Genomic DNA, 14,290 nt, shown 5'->3' with positions numbered 1-14,290 from the left:
CACTCATGAAGTGAGGAGACTTTGGGCATTGTGTTGATGGAACTAGGAGTCTAAAATAAACCCATTTATACCATTTAGCAGCTCTTACCTACTACCTTGGTCACAGTGACAGTGCTAACTCACCTTTGATATTGTAGGGGTTGTCGATGACAAAGTTGCCGTTCCAAACCACGGAAAGGTCCACCGGCAGGTCGCTGATGTCATTGCCCTCGTAGTTATACTGAAACAGACGACAACACACACACACAATGGGATTAGCATTTATGGTTGGCCACACATGACAACATGCTGCAAAATTTCTGTTACAAACAAACACTGAGCAGCCACAGCCGAGAGTGAGCCCACTTCGGCTGGTGGCTGGGGGTAATGTCATGCCCCGCGGTGCTCACGGAGTAGAAGCGCCATAAAAATGAGTGATGAGAGACAGGCTAGATTGTGATTTTAACACGCAGCACATCCTCCGCTGGCTGCCAGAGCACAGAGCTGATTAAAAGAGATTGGAATCCCCATCAATGTGTGACTCATTCCATTCAAGTGATGAATGAAAAGCGTAATATATCTTCAATAATAATATTCTCATCTAATTTCATTTTTGCATCCTGAACTAATAAGAGTTGAAATGTAATTGACTCGTAGTCAGCATAATCATTTGTATGGAATCGCTCTAAATGAGTCAACAAGCTTCAAAAGCGGTAATGTGATAGCAAAGCATTTACTGAGAGAATAACGCAGCAACAGCTCCTCGGAGAACATCCCCCCAGAAACACACACACACACACACACACAAACACACATCCACACCCACATACCGCAAATAAATTGCTAACAGCTGATTTTAACTAGAAAATAAAATGCATCTCCACCAAAATAAATAAATAAATAAATAAACGAAAAACTCCACACACACACTGAGCAAAACAGTCAGGTACATGCGTATACAAAAGCCTCTAAAAATACTCTTCATTCATCAAGGGCTCCGCAGATGCCATCCAAGGCAGATTTTGCATTATTAACTACTCCACTCATTTGTCTTCTCTGACGCAAGATAAAACAGATCCTAGATAGTAAGAGATTGCCTGTTCTCGTGTGTGACGATGCTGCTGTAGGGCTACCGTAGTGATGCGAGGGAAATGGCTGGTAAGTCCTGCGATAGGCTATGTCAGCCTAATGCCCCTGTCTGTCAGAGGCTGCCCACTCACCCTAACAACACCAGGAATGGTCACTATCTTCAGTGGCCTTGAGGCAAGAGATAGTAGGGCTATTCAGTTTTAGTGGAGTGGTGATAAAATCCGATGTGAAAGCCTCAACCCTGTGGCTACGGGCCCAACAGATTGGATCTCGCTCCGACTTTGCCACTTTGTGATATCGCCCACTCCAATGTGATACTCCGGGACTTATCTTGACACCGGCAATAATAGTGAATTCAAATGTATCGGAGAGGAAAAGGACCAAGAAATGTGCATACAGAAGATAAGAAAATGAGAGGACAAGGCAATGCCACCATGTGTGATTGGCTGATTAATTCATTTTTCACATTTACGATTGGATGATTTACATTCAGCTGCTCCACAAGCACAGATCCTGACATCCAATTACAGGCAGACATCTCCAAATATCTCAGAGGAACTACTACTTTGCACTCAGAGTTTACTTTAAGGGGAATTTCTTTGAAAATGTTCACCCGGCTGTGTTTTCAGGTACATTTTGGTGCTCTAACTTATTTAGTAGCCATTACTTATTGAAGAGGTAACTTTTACCCCTGAGTGACTCCATCCAGGAGCCGGCCTGCAGAACATTCACTGAGACAACTTCTACAGCACGTCGGTGTATATATAGCGAACCTAGCTGGCTTTAGACTGCACTACTTTACCACTACCTGCTCTTTATGACTTTTTACACCTCAGGAGAGTTGGATAGAGTTAGAGAATAAAGACATGAGGATTATGCAGGCTTTGTGAGAAAGGTGGCTGTTCTCTCGATCTCAGCATTCACCTGGCGTCTTAGTACAGACAATATATCACGGTGAGCTTATTGCACTGTAAGATAGAGAGGGGGGGGGGAATTAAGGTGGGAGGAGGCTCTGTTCCAGGGTGTTTCAGTGGCTAGCTTGTTAGTCAAGCCCTGTATAGGACAGTGGAAAATGCCACTGACAAACTTCTTACTGTCTGTGTGTTAGAGACTAGCTTTAACATACTTTAGTTACTCATCAAAGTAAAAGCGGTATTGGAGTCATGAAAGACTTTTCTCCACTATGGCTATGATGTCCTTTCTCGTAGTTTCGCTTAAAAAGAAAAAAGTTACCATGGAAAGAAGAGTTACCATTTGCAGAGTTGACAGCTCATTTGTGCATGTGCCTAAGAAGGAGAAGAAGAAGAAGAAGGAGGAGCATGCATGAATGAGAAATGTCAACCCTGACACTGGTCAAATGTGCTTTAAGTGGGTAGTTACCATGGACTCTGTAAGATTCTGGGTTAGATGAGAAAAAGTAAAAGTACAGGCCACACACTACTCTAACTCCACATGTACATCTTTCCATCCTATGTTGCTCTCATCATGTTAAAATGGCAAAATTACCTGTTGCAGATCCACAAAGGATTGCAATGTCATCTTTTTTTCAATAAAGATGCATATGGAGTTTATAGTTTGTGGGCACTAGTTTCTTTTTAAAATGTACTTTTAGGGGGCGCCCCAGAGGCTCACGGTGTAGAGTGCATGCCACATGCTACTGAGGCTAACTTAGCTGCAGCGGCCTGGGTTCAAATCTGGCCTTGGCCCTTTGCTGCATGTCATCCCCGCTCTCTACCAAGTCTTTCCTCTCTCTTTCCACTGTGCCTGTTTGATAAAGCAGAAATGCCCCCCCAAATAGTCTTTTTTTTTAAAGTGCTTTTAAAAATATATATATATTGAGAGTGGAGACCAGTGCCAGTGTGAAGGGAAGTCTTTGATGACATTGTCTTTACTTTTCTAAGAAACTAAAGCATATTAAAACCTGTCACTAAAGTACTGGCATTTTTTATTGTCCTTATCATGCTGTAGGCAGAGCTCGACTAACAAGTTGAAACTAACACTCTGGACTAAAGCTAGGTGTGAGACAGTGTGACGCTAAGACTCATGTTGGATAGAATGAGAAGGAAGGATGGGAAAAAGGGGAAACAGGTGGAAAGTGATGGTTGACAAATAGGAAAATGACTGGAAGAGCTGATGGGTTGGAAAGACATATGAGGAGTGTGCTAGGAGAATTTGGGGGGTGTGGGGAGGGGGCTGGTGTAAAAACAAACAAACAAACAAAAAAAAAAACAAAGCAAAAAGACAATGAGAGGAGGATGGCAGAATATGAGGTGGAAAGAGAGAGAGGGAGAGCGAGACGAAGAGGCAGAGAGAGGGAGATGGATGGAGAGAGGTGATTGGGTGTTATGCTGTGGACACCATTCATTTACACATGGAATAAGAGGCAGGGGCTGGGCTATAAGCGCCTGAGCCGGTGGGGGCTAAAGTGAAATTGGCATTTTCAATTTGTTCCCTGACATGTCTGCCTTGGTCTTTTCACACATTCCTGTGACCCTCCCTCTCTTCCAATCCTCCTTTCCAGCCCTTCTCTCTTTCATTATTCCTTCCCTCTACCTCTTCCTAACCCTCCTCCTCTATCAATCTCTGTACCGCACCCCCCCTCCACCTACAGTCAAACAAGGAAATATGGAGCAGATTCCTTTTCGGATATACCAAACATGTTCAGAGAAACACATGCGGGTACTGTAAATATGTATTCTGCACACAAGACAGCTTCTAAGAGAGGCTCGCCGGTGGATGCATCAAAGGCTAATCTGAGCTGTCTATACACACACACACAAATAAATAAAAAAATACACGCAGGCGCAAGCAAACCCAGGCCCATATACACTCACCCAGCAACACACATTTTTGACATCAGCTATTATTATTTGTCCTCACCACAGACCTACCATATGAACTTCCTCAATCCCTCCTACCTCAAGAGACCACCCAGTCTGCCTGGGAACTAGAGCACTGCTTTACTGGGCAGAGATGGAAGGACTGTGTGCGTGTGTGTGTGAGTGTGTGTTTACATGTATCTGAGAAAAAGGATGGAACTGGGAAAAGAAAGGGTGATGCTTGGGAACATGCGGAGGGCGAAAGACACAGAGTGCAATGAAGTCAGAAAGAGAGAATGGGAGATAAACCAAGATAGCGAGAGCACAAAAACATGAGACCAGGCCAGAGAAATCAGAGAAAGACCACGAGAGAGCAACAGAGAGCGAGAGAGAGAGAGAGAGAGGGAGGGAGAGAGAGAGAGTGAAAGAAATAAAGATGTTATCCAGCTCTCAGGAGAAGGTCCAGGAAAGGACAAGGGGTCAAGCTTCGCTCCACTTTGAACTCTTCCAGCCCCACAACGTTCCGCTGGGGGACGACCAATGGGACGCCTCTGCTTCTACACTGACCAGCCAATCAGAAGCAACTCCCGACCCCCCTTGAATCGCATGAGAGCGTCCGTTCCACCGACAAAGGAAGATATGATGGATCTGCGTACACCTCTTGACCCTGTGCTGTACACCCAGACAGTCTCACACTTGCTGTGAACCCCCTCCCTACACACACACACACACACACACACACACACAGGGTGCAGGCAGCTAAAATAACACTGGCTGCCCCCTCCCCTCGTGTATGTCCAAGCTACAGGTACATGCATCTGTATTTGTGCATTCATCCTCAAAGGAGGCCCGGTGCTGAGAGAGGGCATGTTGGGATCTGCGTGAGCATGTGCCCTCACTTGATGAAAACATGAATATTCAGCTAGGCCGGAGTGCGAATGTGTGTGTACATGCGTGTAATGGGCAGTGGGGGGTAGAGCAGGGGCTAGACAGGGGGGCGCAGAAATGTTAGGTTATGATCTCGAACCCCATCTCCTCTCATTGCACTGAAGGCTTATTAAATTTTCATAGCCGACCAGCATCATTGCACAATGCACAGTCCAGGGAATACACACACACACACACACACACACACACCTCGCACATGGTTTATTCACTTCACAGTGCTTTCCAATAGCAAAACACAAACATTGAAAAGGCTATTCTCCAAAGGTCAGTGTATGTGTGTCTGTGTGGAAAAGAGACAAAGAGAAAGAGGGTAGCTAACTGCAATAATGATTTTTCTTTGTATTCTCTGAATTACTCCCACATTTTGCTGAAGAGACAAGAGAGTAGATAAACAGATTTAACAGATATAGAAGAAATCAGGGATGGATCAATATTGTCTTCTGATATCCGCTTTAAAAAGCAGTATCTGTATACGCCCGCTATTATTTTAACTGCCGAGGTTTGCCTGATTGTGAAATTCGGATTTGTGTGACCTGTTTTTTTTTTTTTTCCAGGAATGTGTCACTGGGTGTGTACAACTAAATAATTAACAACAGAGTAAAACTAACACAGTCTTTATTTTACCAAACACTTAATAATCTTATGACATGCCCGTATGAAACGCTTGACCTGTTTTGCACCTGCATTTGCAATATTATTCTTACAAAACTGCATTTCAGCATTGACCACTACGGGGAGGAAAATAGTGCATATTGGCATTGGCCTATGAAAAAAAAAAACGGTCCATCCGAAGAAGAGAGAGAGAAACAGAGAGAGGTATGTGAAGAGAAAACAAAAAGGGAAACATACACAAGGAAAAAGAGAGAGACGAAGAAAGAGGGGAATAAACACAGAGAGGCAGACGTAAAAGACAAAACGAGTGCATGCATCCGTTCTAATCTCCCCCTTTTTCCTTTTTTCCTCCATCAAAATCAAACTGCACCAAAAAAAAAACGTAAAAGAAGGAAAGGAGGAGGAGAAGACGCTGCCCCACAAGAGACTGCTGGTGGAAAAATGCCGATGCAAACACCACCTGGACCTCCAGGTTCCATCAAAAAATGAATAAATAAAATAAAATAAAGAAGAGGGGCGAAGAGGAGGCAGGGATGGATAGATGGGGGGAGCAGGGGGTGAAGCGAGAAGAGGTATGGAGCAACAACGTACCTTCTGTGAGGGTCACAGCCCGATAATTAGTCATTTTGAAGGTGTGCGCAAGCTGGACGTCTAAAAATATCAAAGTAGCCCGGGGCAGGCCTGTACCTGGGACAGGATCGGCTGCTGTCTTCCTCTGTTCCTTTGTACTTCTCTCTCTCTCTCTCAAGGTGACAATGACAGTTGTTACAAATTATGTACTGACACCACGCAACACATCTTTCTATCTAGATTATTCATGAAGAGAGAGTGATGCGTTGACGCACTTGTAAAGGATGACACATTAGGATGACAAGAAAGGGGGAAAGAAAAAAAAAAAAAAGTTGAGGTGGCTGATTGAATGCTGGCCGAAGTAAAATGTGCTCTGCTCGTCTAGATAAGGCTTGGCACACACAATATTCAGCGGAGTATGTCAACGTATAGATGCATCAACAACACTACCCTACTATATACACATACACACGCATACATGCACACACACACACACAACTTGCAACTTTCAGGAAGATATGGCTTCCTAATCAAGGATCAAGTGGTAATCCTTCCTATAGCTTAGTGTGTGTTATGTGTGTGTGTGTGTGTGTGTGTGTGGGGTCAGGCAGCATGGAATTAGCCCCTGCTCATAATAGGGGCCTGTTAGCCAGCGCTAATCGCTAATGCTAACAGGATTGGAGCATGGCCGGACCCAGTTACCCAGCTTATCTCTCGCACACACGCAAACACACAGACACACGTGCGCGCGTACGGGCTCACACACACACACACACATACTTCCTTCATTGATGGAAAGAAAGTGAGAAAAAGAAGGGGAGAAAAGTGCTGGCTGGAGGGAAAAATAATGCTGCCATAGCCAATGTTTCCCCATTTTCCAACCTATGCATTAAGCTAGTGTAAGCTTACTAGACCTCTCCCCGGACAAAAGGCTGATTTTTGGTCGTTTGCAGAAATGTCCATGTTTTCAATGTGCCCACCCTCCCATCGCTCTGTCACTTCCTTCCATCTCTATTGGTCATTCCACCCTCCCCAACTCTGTCACTTTTTCTGCAAACCACTACGCACAGCTAGTGGTTACCTGATAACTTCCACTCCTGAGTGGCCAATGCAGATATGCAATTTTGTAAGAATGATATAAATAGGTTAAAGGTTAAATAGGTTAAAGGTTAAGCTTTTCATACAGGCCTGATAGTTTTATTCTGTTGCTAATTTTAAGTTGCATGATGTGACAAACTCTAAGTGAAAAAAAACTGAAAAAGTGAAAAAGTGAAAAAATAATATCAGAGCTGTACCAGTATTGCTTTAAAATGGGTCATGAAACACAGTCTTATGTTGCTGGCATCTAGAGGTTGAAATTTTCACCTTGTGCAAAGATGTAATTGTGCCTCATTACATATTCTGACATCACCGCCGGGTGTGTCAGAAATACACCGGCGCACACTTATAACCCGACAGTGATGTTGTGTGGTATGGACAGAGGTGCAGCGGGGCTTACACTTTCAACCCATAGAGGTCAGTGCAAGAATGCCTTTCTGCCATAAAAGATTCAGCGTTTCATCGCCGTTTAAAGCTGATACAAGCTGAGACAGATAGTCTGACAATACCTCGGTACGTCCATAATACCTGCTATGCCTTGTAGATGCTACATTTACTATACACTCGAACGTGCTTATATTACATCACCATCCACAAAGTAGCACCCTCTATCCCACCACACACACACACACACAAGGGGAGAAAACAAAACTGCGCCACAGAGATTGAGATGCAGGCTGTTTCCTTGCAGCCTAATTGTCTATTATAGTGGCAATCTGTGAGATCCTTGTTTGCTTTTATTCTCACATCAAATCCAATTGAGCATCTCACCATATGATCAGTTTGCCCACTGCAGCAGTCTCACCACTTTTCAATTGGGGTGGGTGGATAATTCATTTGCAGTCCCTGTGCTGTCATTAAGGATGGGCTGATACATTATCGGTGTCAGCTGATATCGGCTTCATCCCTTCAGGTTTATTTTTCCTGTTGGTATCAGTCTAGAAACTGCAAATTAAAATATGTATTTGGTCCTGTATTGTGTGGCCCCAGCTCGGTGTGTTACACAACTGGTTAGAAGGGTTTCTCAGCTGTTAGTGTGAGAGCCGGTCAAGGACACCGTCAATCAGCTCACAGAGCCACACAGAGCGGCGGCGTCTGAGTGGCAGGCAGAGGTGCTCACCTCCGGTTTAACCATGTGTGAAAAGCCTCTCTCCTCTCATCGGCCCACCTCTCCTCTCCTATGCGCTGGATAAGGCCTGGAGAGACTCGCTGTGACAATTACCTTTGCAGCTTCTCTCCCCCCATCAAACCACCACCGCACCACTGAGGGCCGGGAGGAGGAAGAGGAGGAGGGCTAAAGAGAGGAGAGAGAGACGAGGGGGTGGGAGAAGGAAGAGGACATGACAGAGTAGGAAAGGGGGAAACGGTGTAGACGAAAATGGATAGGTAAAAAAGAAAAAAGGGAGAGCTAACAGAGACAGACGGGAGAGATAGAAGTAGAGAAGGAGTAGCGAGAGAGAGAGGGGAGAGAAGGGCGGAGGAGGGGTGGAGAAGCTGCCATATGCTGATAGCTGAGCAGCAATTAATTCTTATTTAGCCAGGACAGGAGCGTGGGAGCACTGCTCTTCACCTGTCAGAGAGAAGGGGAGGCAGCGAGATGATGGAGGGATGGAGATGAAGAGGGGAGGAGGAAGAAGAGAGAGAGAGAAAGATAGGGATGGAGGACGAGGAGAGAAGGAGAGAGAGGGAAAGGAGGGGTTTGTTTTGGAGTGAGGGAATACACGATAGGAAAGAGGGTGGATCCTGCAAGAGGACTTCTCGCCCTGCCATCTCTCTCTCTCTCTCTCTCTCTCTTCGCTGCTTAGCAGTGAGATGGATGGGAGGGATGTCAGGGAAAGCATGCATACACAATAAGTCACCCAGTAAATAGTCTGCACGCGCACACACACACACACACACACACACACACACACACACAAACACACACGAAGACAAGAACACAAATTCTTAGAAACTCTCTGAATCCTAACACTCGAGACACCACACACTGGCTGACAGGCACAAATATGGGTCTCACACTTACAAATGTTCCTAGAAAAACAAACAAAACAACCAAAAATAAATAAATAAATAAATAAATAAATAAATAAATGCATGCCGCAGTCCACCTCTGGGCCTGCCAGTTCAAGCGTTTTGCATTATTGTCAAGATTGCAAGACTCGTGTCTGTGGCGAGATTCCCGCCCTGGTGCACAGCTGACCTCTAGCGACATGTTTCTAGTGGAATTGTATAATTGAAATTACACTATGGGTAATTACCTTGTCTAGTGGGTTTTATGTTTCCACTACTTCTCTTTGCATGTGAAGCTTGAAGGTGCACTTTATATGAAACATGTGATTTACTGCCAGAAGAGGGAGACATATTATACAGACTTGGAAAGTTCCGTGCTAGAGGTTTAACAAACGTGTTACCTCTGTTTTACCTGTAGCTGTCGACTTCAAATTCAAACCGCGGTATGACTGAGGTGAATCAGTCCCTCCTGTTTTCTATCAACAATGTCATGTCATGCAATACACTGATGAAAACACTACATATGCCCCGATGAGAGCGGTTGTGAAAATATCAGATGCATCGTTTCAACTTTCATATGACACGACGCGCACGCACTTAAGAATCACAGAAATTTATGGAGATCGATCTCAAGTCTCACACAATAAATTCCAGTAATTTCCCACATGCTCTTTCAAACGCCCCGCATGCAACACACACACACACACACACACACACTCACAGACACCCACACAGGGTCTGCAAGCCAATTAAAACAGTATCAGTGTGTGCTGTGGCTGACTGCAGTGGCAGGTCTTGTGTTTATATCTCATTAAGCTGTGCCAGTCCATGCCAGACCAGACCGTACCATGCTCTGCTGCACCTCCACCGCCCATCACCGAGGCCCTCATTAGCCCTGTCTCTGCCACCTCTAACACTGGGTTTCTGTGTGTGTGTGTGTGTGTGTGTGTGTGTTATGGATTCTTTTTAAAGATACCATCTTCTTTTTCTTTCTAATTTAGTGATTTTTGTTAGTTTTTAAGTTAAAGTTAGATCAGTCTAAAAGACAGAGAGGAGAAAGAGTAAAAAAAAAAAAATCTCCTTGACTACTGAAAGTCTTTAAAAAGTATCTCTCCCTCCCTCACACACACACACACACACAGCAGGGGTGTGCGACACCATTAGACCAGTGCGGTTTGTATTAACCACTCTCCCTGCAGACACACTTGGCCTCTAGCTCTTCTCTGGATCTCTATTTGCTCTATCCGTCCGTCCATCCATTCATCTCTCTATCCATCTTTCTTGTCGGCTATCCATCTCTCGTTTCCCATTGGAACAGAGCAGATTATTTCTCAGCTATGTCCTTTCTCTCTCTCCTCCAAACTCTCTCTCTCTCTCTTTCTCTCTCCATTTGGTCTCATTACAGTCTTACAGCACTCTTCCTTACTTTCCTTCCCTTTTCCTCCTCCTCCTCCTCCTCATCCATCTCTCACATTCCTCCCTCTTTTTTCTCCTGGTATTTCCGCCTCTCCACTTCCCCGCCTTGAATCCCTTTTTTCTTCTTCTTCATCTTTCTCTCTCTCTCTCTTTCTCAGCCCAATTTTCTCCAAATCTGTGTGGCTGCTTTCTTTGCTTGATTCTTCTCCTATTTTCCTGCATCTGTGTGCATCTGTGTGCGCGTGTGTGTATTTGTGAGCTAAACACACACACACACACGCACACACACAAGCACACACACAAGCACACACATGGGATGTCCGTCTCCACTGCCCGCCTGCAATTCATCATCATTTTATCTGCCTTAATTGGATGCCATCAGGACCCCTGATACTTTCCATCTCTGCTTTAACAAACAGCTGCTCTCTCTCTGCACACACACACAGAAAAATAACACAGACACACACCCTATCCCAAACTACATTTTCTTCTCCAGTTTTTTCCTCACCAGTGAAAGAATGAGAGAAAGAGGGTGATGGAGTGGCCTACTGGTTTATCAGACAGAAGGTAATGGTGTAAGGCCTGCACTGATATTATCTGTCCTCTCTCATTCCCACCCTCCAGGGAGAAACAAGAGAGAAGGATAAAGAGGGAAAAAAGGGAGACACTTCAAGTATGGATGGAGGAGGCAAAAAGTGCGGAAGAGCGGAGCGGACTGAGAGAAAGAAAAAGCCACTGAGACAGAAAAGTCTAGAAGAGTTCACTTCTCTTCTCCCTCCACTGCCTTCAAACAATACCCAGCTGTGTTCAATCAGCCTCTCTGACCCCACAGTGCGGGTGTGTATCTATGTGTGTGTGTGAGAAAGCATGTGTTTACTGACTTCTCTGACCCTTCTGGCGCTCTGAGCACAACTTTCCAGCCTGTAGCCCAGCGTCTGATCGGCCCCTGAGCCCCAACCCTAGCCTCTGATTGGCCCACACACCAGGAAGTGGCCTCGCGTGGTCAGAAAACAGGAAGGGATTGATCAAGACACCAGCTTGCTGTTTGGGCTGCTGCTGACCGTAGCTAATCACGACCATAAGGCCTGGCGGACGGCTTGGTGTGTGTCAGTGGTAATGTGGGCTTGTTTGGCAACGAGAAATATGGACAAGTCATGTTTCAAAATGATCATCGGTTTTCACCCAATTAGCTCGGTACAGGGCCACGGACAAGCTGCCTTTTCACCAACTTCTTCAATCTCCAAAAAACACTGACTTATGTTTGGCTGAATGCATGACATTTCAAGTGCAAATTCCTTGAAGAGAAGAGAAGGAATCGTGCAATGAACCATTCCTTTAACAGTGTAAATATAAACCGTTTTTTTTTTTTTTTTTTAGCCCAACACAGCAAACTTTACAGCTCTGAGCAAATTTCAAAATCCTTACCCAAAGACTCACAATTCTTCAAAGTCTTGAGACCTTGAACAGAGCAGCCTATTCGTTTCATGTCTGTGCTTCAAAAGCGAACTTCCTTCCAATACTTGTTCCACTGCATTCTTTCTCATGTCTTGTGATACGCTTGCTCTTTCCCCTTTGGGAAGAGTCTGTATGTATAGTAACCTAATATAGAAATACCATAAGACCAGTGTTTTCCCCCAGGAGCGGATATGGACAGCCAATACCAAACAAGGTTAGTATGGAGCTGGTGTTACACTATCATGTATCATGTGTGTCACATATGCAGTAGATTATTGACAGTCTCCTGTTAGGTGATACTATACAAGAGTACTGAGGTTTTTAAATTATTATTTTCAATGTAAAAGGAGTAATGTGTGGGAAACTGGAGTTAAAACATGATCCGGCAGCAGATATCCTGAATATTCTGTGGACAGATTTTTCTTTTGAATGGTGTAATGATATTATATGAAAGAGAAGAGAATGAATTTTTGGCCTTGGGAGATACATCTCGGTGGATTCTCTTCCTCACAGCTCCTTTTCCTTTGTTCCCTTTCAGCATATCGCTCTCCTTCTCACTTTTCTCCATTCAGCTCGGCTAAAATTGTCAATCTTGCTCCCCACATCTATCTTGGCTCTTCGCGTCTCCATTCTTTGCAGTTGCCACTGCTATCTTGGTATTGTCTCTCTTCCCCTTGCTTCTTCTCTCCTGCTTTCCTGTCCTCTCTGCTCATATCCTTTCCTCCACTGGTTTCTCCTCGTGTTTCATCTCCTCCTGTCCTGTCTCCTCTGTTACTTGATATGAATTCTCTGTCATCTCGACTGTCATCTCCTCACTCTTCCCCCTCTCCTCCCCCGATAAGTCAGTGCGTCCCAGTTTGACACAGTGGTAAACACTTGCGCGCATCGCAAACACAAGGCTAAACTGTGGATGAACACCCGTGTGTTTATCCCATTGATTAGCCAGCCCTCCCCTCACCACACACCCCCGACAATCTCTTTCTTCTCTGTTGGTATAATAGGCCCAGACACACATGCGCGCACGCACACACAAACATACACATACACACACGTCCTCCCAGGATACATAGCCTCAGGCATATTGAAAGATGCACACATAGACACACAGACAGACACTGATTAACCCCTATCCCCACAGCTGCATGCCTATGCACCCAGGCAGCAGTGTGTGTACGCAGCATAGCAGATGAAGTCCATTTCTACTGCAGAGTCATACATGATTCATTGAGGCAGCGCTCAACACTGTCAAGGCAGGAACAAACATGGAAGGGTGCCCGTGAAAAGTAGAGATACGAGCGCCTAACAACGGATAAACTAATATTTGAGATGCTCGTTCTTTTGAAATACTGCCTCAGTGCTATAATAAGACTCTCGTTCTAATAATTCATGACACATAATTATGCTCATAAGCTCAAGCATGTATGAATTACGCTTTTATGGCAACTTCACCCAGCTGGCACCTTCTTCGCCCGCTGCTTCTTACCAAGCCATCATTTAGATTTGATACACTCTCGACGTCCACGTTGCATCAATATCTGACCGCACGGTCAGGTCGGCACAGCTAATTGCTAACACTGGCTAAGTGCTGACAGCTCGAGGCTAATTGCTGGTAGCATGTCTGCTTTGTGGGCATCAAATGGAGAAATTCAGCTTTTGGCCGGGCCTGGGCTGTGCTGCTGATTAGCACTGGCTTGCTGCTACAATGAACAGTCAATAAATAGACATCTCTGTGGAGAGACAGCCCTGTCGCTAGCTAATTAGCCCTGCCTTCACAAACAACTGGCGAGAGCGTGCCAGTGTCTAATGACAGCCCATCGATACCGGCAGAATCAGACACTATGCTAGCCGTCACAGTGGCTAGCCAGCGAGATACACAGCTAAGCAACGGCTGCTGTTGGGGTGTTACCATAGGCGGTTCTAGGGGGTGGCAGGGGGTGGCAGCTGCCCCCCTAGAAAAATGCCTTGCCACCCTAGTTGCCACCCCAATTTCAGACAGTTTATTTATTTATTTTTTTTTAAATTGTGGCTGTTTGGAAACTCTCTGTTACAAGACTCAAATGTCCGAGTGCAAGTAAATTCAGCAAAAGATGACACTCCTACTATTTAAGGGGTTGATAAATGAATAAATAAATAAATCAAAATATATATTTCTAATGCCACCTTTTGGTTTTCTATTCAATGCTTTACTCATGTACCACAATAATGGAATGTTTTTGAGTTAAAATATCCTCATTTGGGCATTTTCCAAGCAAATATTGATATATGGGATCGTTTGGTATTAAATTAGCATATAT

General features: G+C 44.8%; 1 protein-coding gene across 1 annotated transcript in view; it reads right to left on the bottom strand.

The window, feature by feature from the left end:
- plxna1b (plexin A1b) overlaps window positions 1–14,290 on the bottom strand; it is a 226,067-nt gene that overhangs the window by 52,773 nt on the left and 159,004 nt on the right. Inside the window, exon 11 of the mRNA XM_030051792.1 lies at window positions 124–220. Within this exon, the coding sequence (XP_029907652.1) occupies window positions 124–220 (97 nt within the window). The remainder of the gene's footprint in view (window positions 1–123; window positions 221–14,290) is intronic.

This window comes from Myripristis murdjan, chromosome 5 (genome assembly GCF_902150065.1).
Source record: "Myripristis murdjan chromosome 5, fMyrMur1.1, whole genome shotgun sequence".
Taxonomy (NCBI): domain Eukaryota; kingdom Metazoa; phylum Chordata; class Actinopteri; order Holocentriformes; family Holocentridae; genus Myripristis; species Myripristis murdjan.
Note: the sequence above shows the minus strand (reverse complement) of the source record. Positions and strands in the feature narration are given on the sequence as shown.